Source organism: Neophocaena asiaeorientalis, unplaced genomic scaffold (genome assembly GCF_003031525.2).
Source record: "Neophocaena asiaeorientalis asiaeorientalis breed wild unplaced genomic scaffold, Neophocaena_asiaeorientalis_V1.1 scaffold698, whole genome shotgun sequence".
Classification (NCBI taxonomy): domain Eukaryota; kingdom Metazoa; phylum Chordata; class Mammalia; order Artiodactyla; family Phocoenidae; genus Neophocaena; species Neophocaena asiaeorientalis.
In genome coordinates this window covers 2,688,092-2,695,537 of record NW_020171993.1, presented here as the reverse complement: position 1 = coordinate 2,695,537, position 7,446 = coordinate 2,688,092, and the positions used below count along the sequence as shown (strand labels likewise).

The 7,446-nt window shown below is 37.9% G+C and overlaps 1 protein-coding gene across 1 annotated transcript in view; it reads right to left on the bottom strand.

Moving 5' to 3' along the window:
- Positions 1 to 4,705: 4,705 nt before the first annotated feature.
- CUNH14orf39 (chromosome unknown C14orf39 homolog) overlaps positions 4,706 to 7,446 on the bottom strand; it is an 87,796-nt gene continuing 85,055 nt past the window's right edge. The window contains exon 20 of the mRNA XM_024748301.1: positions 4,706 to 4,896. Coding sequence (XP_024604069.1) covers positions 4,706 to 4,896 — 191 coding nt within the window. The remainder of the gene's footprint in view (positions 4,897 to 7,446) is intronic.

Here is a 7,446-nt window from a genome sequence, read left to right as displayed (position 1 = left end):
AAAAAAAAAAGAAAGAAATGGGACGGTAATTATACACTGAGCATATTCATGAAGTTGCCTTCTTGTTGACCTCATGTCAGAACATAAGAGTCAGGTAGGTTATTTGTGGCTCTATCTAATATCGCTTTTCTTTTATTCTTTTTTTTTTTTCAAAAAAAAAAAATTAAAAAAAAAAAAAAAAAGTTCCTCATGCCACAAAGATGTCCATCTTCTAAAAGCTTTATAGATTTGCCCTTCACACTGAAGTCTCTAATCCACCTGGAATTTCCATCTAGATATGTGTTTGGGAGTGTCCTCTTTTTTTTCTGTACTCCTTTCATGTTTGGTAAACTGTTAAAATTGAAGGAGTCTGGTGTATAATCTCTGTGGAACTTTTTAACCACTAAATTCAATTTCTTTAATGCTTGTAGAACCTTTCAGGTTTTCTATTTTTTCTTGAGTCAGTTTTATGATATATATGCTTTTTAAAGAATCTGTCCATTTCTCCTAGGTTTTCAAATGTATTTGCAACAGTTCATAATATCCTCATAATTAAAAAATAACTCTCTGCAGCGTCATTGGTTGTACTTCCTTTTCAGTCCTGATTTTGCTTATATTGATATGTATCCTCTATCTTTTACTTGATCAGTCTTTATTGAAACTTGTAATTTACATCTTTTCAAATAGCCAGTTTGGGACTTTGTTGATTCTCTTTGTTTTCTATTTCACAAAGTTATGCTCCTTATTATTGTTTATTATTATTTTCTTTCTCAATTTATCCTGTTATTCTTTTTCTAACGTCTGATGTTCAGCCTTTCGTCTGTTCTAACATAAGTATTAAAAACTGATTTTTCTATAACTCTCGATTTAGCTTTATCCCACAAGTTCTGATATGTAGTATTTTGTTTTCATTCCATTCTTTATATTTTTCCCATTTTCATTATAATTTTTGCTTGCTCTATGAATTATTTAAGTATGTTTCTTTTTTTGTCTAGTTCTTTGACTAATATTTAATTAAAATTTAAAAGATCAAATTCCCCTAAAGTTTTATGCCACTTACATAGTTATTCAAATTCCCTCTGCTGCTTCAAACTACAGTTATAAATTCAGCATGTCTGATTCTCTCAAACACTTCAGACATCTAAAATGCAGACTTATACACTGAAGTCAACAAGAACTTCCTAAGCATGTGAGTTAGACTTACCAATTTTGCAGTTCACATTCTCTCAGCTAGTGCACATTCAAAAAATACAAGTCAAGCCACACAATGTTAGCAGAACACATTGGTATACAAAAGTGTAACTAATATTTTTTAAAATCCTTCCCTAAGACTTCCCTAAATTTATTCATTAAAAGTAGACGAGAATTGTCTCCTTAAATCAGCTGAATTTACTCTATCACCTTGCTACTCAAAGTAAGATCAATAGACCAGCAGCATCAACATCACCTAAGAATTGCTTAGAAATGCAGACTCTCAGGCCCCCTTGAAACATCCTACACCAGAATCTTTAACAAGATCCCCAGATGGCTTGTGTGTACTTCTGAAGTTTGAGAAGCGCTGCTATCCAATACTCAGTACTATAGATAATACAAGTGTGGGGAAAGGTAATTAGGTGACAACTCTGTCTTGTGATAAGGATTATTGATCTAAGAAACTCAAAATACCTGGATGGACCTTCCAAGACTAACCCGGGAGCTGTTGGGATGAGATTTTCTATGCTCAAATTTTGTTATGCACCAACCTTCTACATACCTAACCTTCACCTGAGATACAACCAATCACATAAGTTTCCTTTCCCTGCAACATAGGGCTTTCTCTGAAATTTCCCATTTAACCTGTATTATAACCTCCTGCTTTAAGACCTAGTGTGTCCCAAAGGAATCTTGGAGACATTACCCATGCTGCAGTTGTGCACCCCTCCCTTTTCATAATTCTAAAATGGCTTATTGACCTCCATTCCAAGGTGACTTTATTGTCATAAAGGAGACTGGGAACAGGCTGCAAGGAGGGAAATGGTGGTAGAGCCAGGCCTAATGTAAGGCTGGGATCTGTCAGGAGGAAGAGGGAAGTTCCAGGCAGTTTCCAGTGGGGAATCCCCCCTTTCCTATTTCCATACCCTCACACCCTGAAAATACAGGTGAAAATGGGCAGGCAGAAAGGAAAGTTGAAGCAAGAACTAAGATTCCCTTGTCTGAGGCCAGAATGTTTACTTGCCAGAGTCAGCCGGTGTTGACACCTGATTTTCTGTGTCAAGTGAGCATGTGTTAGCTGCTGCCTGATGAGAATCATCACGTCAGTAACAGATTGTATTTCCATTTCAGTGCCCTTTTCACCAATACACAAGAACTCAGTCATATGGCAAGGTCATTAAATTGTTGGCCTAATTGATTAGTCTAATTATCCTCATCTAAGGAAGAAAAATTGGTTACTGGGGGTGAAAAGGCACAGGCTGTGAAGCAGTATTTCTGGATTGTAATCTTGCACCTGACGCTGACCCCACTGTGAAAGTTTGACCAAATCTCCCTTAATTTCTCTGGACCACAGATTACTTATTCATTGAGCAGGGGGATTAGTTCCAAAATAATTGGTTTTCCAAGCCAGAATTGCAATTAAGATTTCCTGGCTCCAGGCCTGGTACACCCTGGAGTCCTGTGCTTTTCTTAGAATCTTTCCAAATCAATTTTAAAATAATATTGTGCATGACCCAGGGTTGTTCTCACAACTCAGGACTAGAAAACAGAACTCTTGGGGCTTTTTGCTCAGCACTGAAATTCTAATCCCTGTCTTATCTTTACCACCCTCAGAAATCAACAGGGAATGTTCCTGGAGAACCAACTATTCAGTGTAGGGAGACTGACTTCTAGTGAATGAATGATACGAATGGGAGTCATAGACTCTAGGCCTTGCTGCGTAAGTAGGAATCCCTACAAACCACTGGCCTTGGATAAATTAATTAGTCTCCTTATGCTTCAGCTTCTTCACATGTGAAAGGAGGCTCACAATAGGAAATATCTCACAGGGCTGGAGTGAGGATTAAATGAGAAGATATATAAGGTATGCCTGGCATTCAATTATTACAAGTTATGTTTATGAAAACACTTAAGCTGAAAATAAAACACCACATTAAATACTCATTTTGGTACACAGGTTATCGCAACATCTTTTAAAAGCATATTTTTCCATGCACTCTGCTGAAAAGAACATTTACTTTTTGGAATTGTGGTAGATATGTCACACAACATGAAGAATTCCAGAATCATTGATCTGGGTTTTCTTTACCTGAACTGTTGGTGTGAGAAGATAACAACTAGAACATGGCTGACAATTGACTCTGCCTTTTTCTTTTAACAACAGTAGGACTTTTAATCCTTGCATTCACAGTAATACCTGTCAATCACTTTTTTCCTAATTAAATTTACCTGGAGTTCATTTTAAAGAAAATAATTTGTTCAACCCAAAGTGGTTGCATATTTATGCTACAATTAGTTAAGAACTCCACAAATGAACCCCTCCCCCGAGCCTCTGTAAAGAAAGGAGAATGCAGTTGAGAGCCTACAAGATTTCAGAGCAATTAAGCCTAGAAATGCAGGTGTTTGAAACACCTGTTCCCCCTCCCACCCATGCGGACTGCCCTGGCCACCCCTCATCAGTAGGTTAAAATAATTAACTTACCCTTTTGGGAGAAAATCCCAAGAACTGCTAAGGGCAAGGAGTCTCCTTTTCTCCCCTTTCTCAGATTAAAAGAGAAAAATAAAAAGGTTCATGGGTGGTCTGCAAATAGGAGGGGAAAAAAAAACTTTCCTCTTCTAAAAGGGAAAATCAATGACAAGGAAGACATTGTCTCCCCGAAGCAGACTTAGTGGCTTGCTTAGGTTCAGAATTCTATGTTTGTTTTGTGAGAGTGATTGCAGGGCAGCTCAGGAGCATGAAAAAGCCTATTTTAAGGGATATTTCTGTGAAGAAATAAAGCGATTGGGGAGGATGTGATTTTGCCTGACCTGCCTTTTGTGAATACCTGCAAATTTATATTAAATTTCAACGAGAGTCCCTCACGAGGGTGAATGGTGGAAATTTTATTGGGGTTTTTAAAAACAGAATAATAGTCCATAGAGAGGAAATCATGAAATTGTTAGAAAAAAAGAGTTCAGTGTGGCAATTTTAATCAATTCACTTTTGGCTGTTATGCTTTGTGTATTTCCGTTTTTTTCCCCTGAGCTCCATTAAGGCTAACTTTGAATACTATTCAGCAAAAGTAGAAAAGGTTGTGAAGGTAATTTTGTTTTTATGATTACTGGTACTTTCTCTGTTCAAAGCACAAATTATGAAACCTTTCAGCATTTTTAATTGGAATAGGTATTTTTGGAAGATGGAAGGATGATACAGGTCGGGGATCTGCTGAAGTTGGAAACTGGTTCAGTATACATGCAAATATGTACATGCATTTATATTTTTCCATCTTTCTTGAAGTGACTTAAGGTGACTCCAGTTAGATTTTGGACTTTGAAAGCTTTGTGACGATGCCCACATGAAATAGATGGCAGGCAGTATGATATTAATTCAACGCCTAATTCTGACCAATATATTTGATTTTATAATGCCTTACGGTTTTAAAAGCATTTTCCCATTTGAGATGTGTAAGGCAGGACTTACAACACCTATTGTAGGGAGGAGGAAATTAAGGGTTTGGTAGAGCCGTCCACAGTGAGGGAAGGAGAGCTACTCTGGTTATGGAAGGAGCTTGGGCAGCTGGATATAGAAGAAATGATAAAACTGCGACTTCTGCCCCAGGCTTTCTGATGCCAGATCCAGTGCTATTTCCACCACCATCCAGGCCAGGTGAATTCTTCTCCCGTACAGCGTGGCATTTGCGCAAACCAGGGCTGAGGCTCGCTGTTCTAGCCGCGAGCTCCTGAGAGCTGCAGTATTTTTAAATGACCAGCAGGTGGCGGAGTAAACCCTGTTCCCAAATCTATCCCAGTGATGTTTGTTATTTGAACATTAACGGCTGGAAAAAAAAAATCAGTAGCAGCTCAAGTAAACTTAGCATTCAAGGTTTCATTAAGATGTCAGCAACAACACATATATATGGAATCTAAAAAAAAAAAAAAAGGTTCTGAAGAACCTAGGGGCAGGACAGGAATAAAGATGCAGACGTAGAGAATGGACTTGAGGACATGAGGAGGGGGTAGAGTAAGCTGGGACGAAGTGAGAGAGTGGCATGGACATATATACACTACCAAATGTAAAATAGATAGCTAGTGGGAAGTAGTCGCATAGCACAGGGAGATCAGCTCGGTGCTTTGTAACCACCTAGAGGGGTGGGATAGGGAGGGTGGGGAGGGAGACGCAAGAGGGAGGAAATATGGGGATATATGTATACGTATAGCTGATTCATTTTGTTATAAAGCAGAAACTAACACACCATTGTAAAGCAATTATACTCCAATAAAGATGTTTAAAAAATATCAGCAACAATAATATTTAACAGAAAGACTTGAGTCCACTGTCAAGCTAAATGCTTACTATAAGGTGTGCTGGCCTTTTTTTTTTTTTCTTTGCATTGTAACATAATTGCAAAGCCGTTTTTAAAAATTCCAGTTCTCTCTTTTTCTCTTACTCTGCTACTGAGTCGCAGAGAAGTGCTGGCTTAATACTCGTTTGAGTTTGTTTTCTCTGTAAGGAAATCTTTGTAAAACAGTACAGCTCTATCTAGGTCCAGGAATGTCTTCATTAAGTGTTCACTGTAGAGCCCTGGTCTCCCGACTGCTCCTAGCCTGGCGCTCTGGGAGGCTAGCCTACAGGAACTGCTGGAATGACATTACAGTCCTGGCTGTGTCCTGAGGTGTACCACGGAGGCGAACCATAGAAGCCCCACTCCTCACCAGAGTCTTTCTCTCCTTCACAGTGTCTTACTTCATAGTGCTATGATTTAAAAGATTTGTAAAAGGAGTTTCCCCCAAACTCCTTTGTTAAATGCTTTCTTCAGATGTTTTCATGCATTCTTGGCATGCACCAATAAAAGGGGTTTCTATCCAGACATTTCCAGCAATTTTTACTTTAAACACAATCATACATAAGTATTGTACCCACCCACATTCTCAGTTCCATACATACACACGTTTGCCTTTGCATGTGTGTAGGTTTTTGCATACCTCTGTAAAAGTATCAAATTTCATTACAGTGAATTTCACTGGATTATCCAACTCCCCATATTGTCTTGGATTTTGATACCTCAAATACGTTTTAACTAAATGAAAGGAACGAGGTTATAAATAATAGGAATTAAGTGATACCATCTACTTCCTATTACTTATAGCTTAGAAACCTGAAGATATTTTACCTGCAGTTTCCTTTTTGATGTGAGATTTGCTATATGAACATAGGCATCCATTAGTGAATAAAGAAAAACATTGAAAATATATGTGTTAATATCTATTTTTGTGTGCTTTGTCTTTTTCCAGAAAAAGATTTCAAAAAGACAGAGTTACAAGAGAGTTCGTACAGAATCACTAGGGACTTTAAACATTTTATTTTAAGGATGAAAAGATCGAGGCCCAGAATGGTTATGGGCTTTGCTTAAAGGGATAAATCGAACTAGAGATTGAAGAGGGACTGGAATAGGAGGTGTTCATCAAATGTTTGTGAATTAAATAAGATGGAGAATAATTCAGTGAAACTTTTAAGCTGTGTTAATGAATAGGTGAGCAGCTGTGAAAGGGATCAAGAAAGTAGAATGGTTATGGGGAAAGGTGGAAATGTATATGCTTATGCGGAGTGGCATTCTACAGCTGGCATGCATAATTACTGAGAGTGGTGGTTGTTTCTGGATATTTTAAAGAAATCATTCTCTTTGGGAACTTGAGAGCAATGCCTTCCTCCCAAATCCAGGACATTTTGGAGAGTGGAATAGAGTTCAATGAGAGCTGAGAAAAGAACCCAGGAATCCCTGCATTTCATCTCCTTTGTGTACCAAGGAGACAATTCTAGGGGAGGACTAAAGTCCAATAATAATTTCATTTATATTACAAATATTTTAACACATTTAACTTCTGAGATTTAATAAAATGTATTAATAACTGACCCTTCTAGAATTACATAATATCTTTTGTGCGTTGATATGCATTTCAGCTGACCAAAAAAGGGTAAATGTTAATAATGTGTTAGCTGTCTACTTGCTCTCTCCTAAGTCACCCTAGTCACCAAGTAAAGAATGGGACTAATTTAGCATATCTCAAATCCTGTCATAACACTGTTCCTTTTAAAATGAATTCAAGGGAATCAAGCAGTACAAAAGAATCCACCAGGAGTGGGACAAGTGTGTTGACGGTGATTTCAGAAGTCATTTTGTCGTTCCCCGAAATTGAAAATTCCATTTCACAGCCATGTTAAACTCCTCCTGTGCCCAATTCCCACTGACAAGTACATACATAAACACACACACACACACACACACACACACACAATTT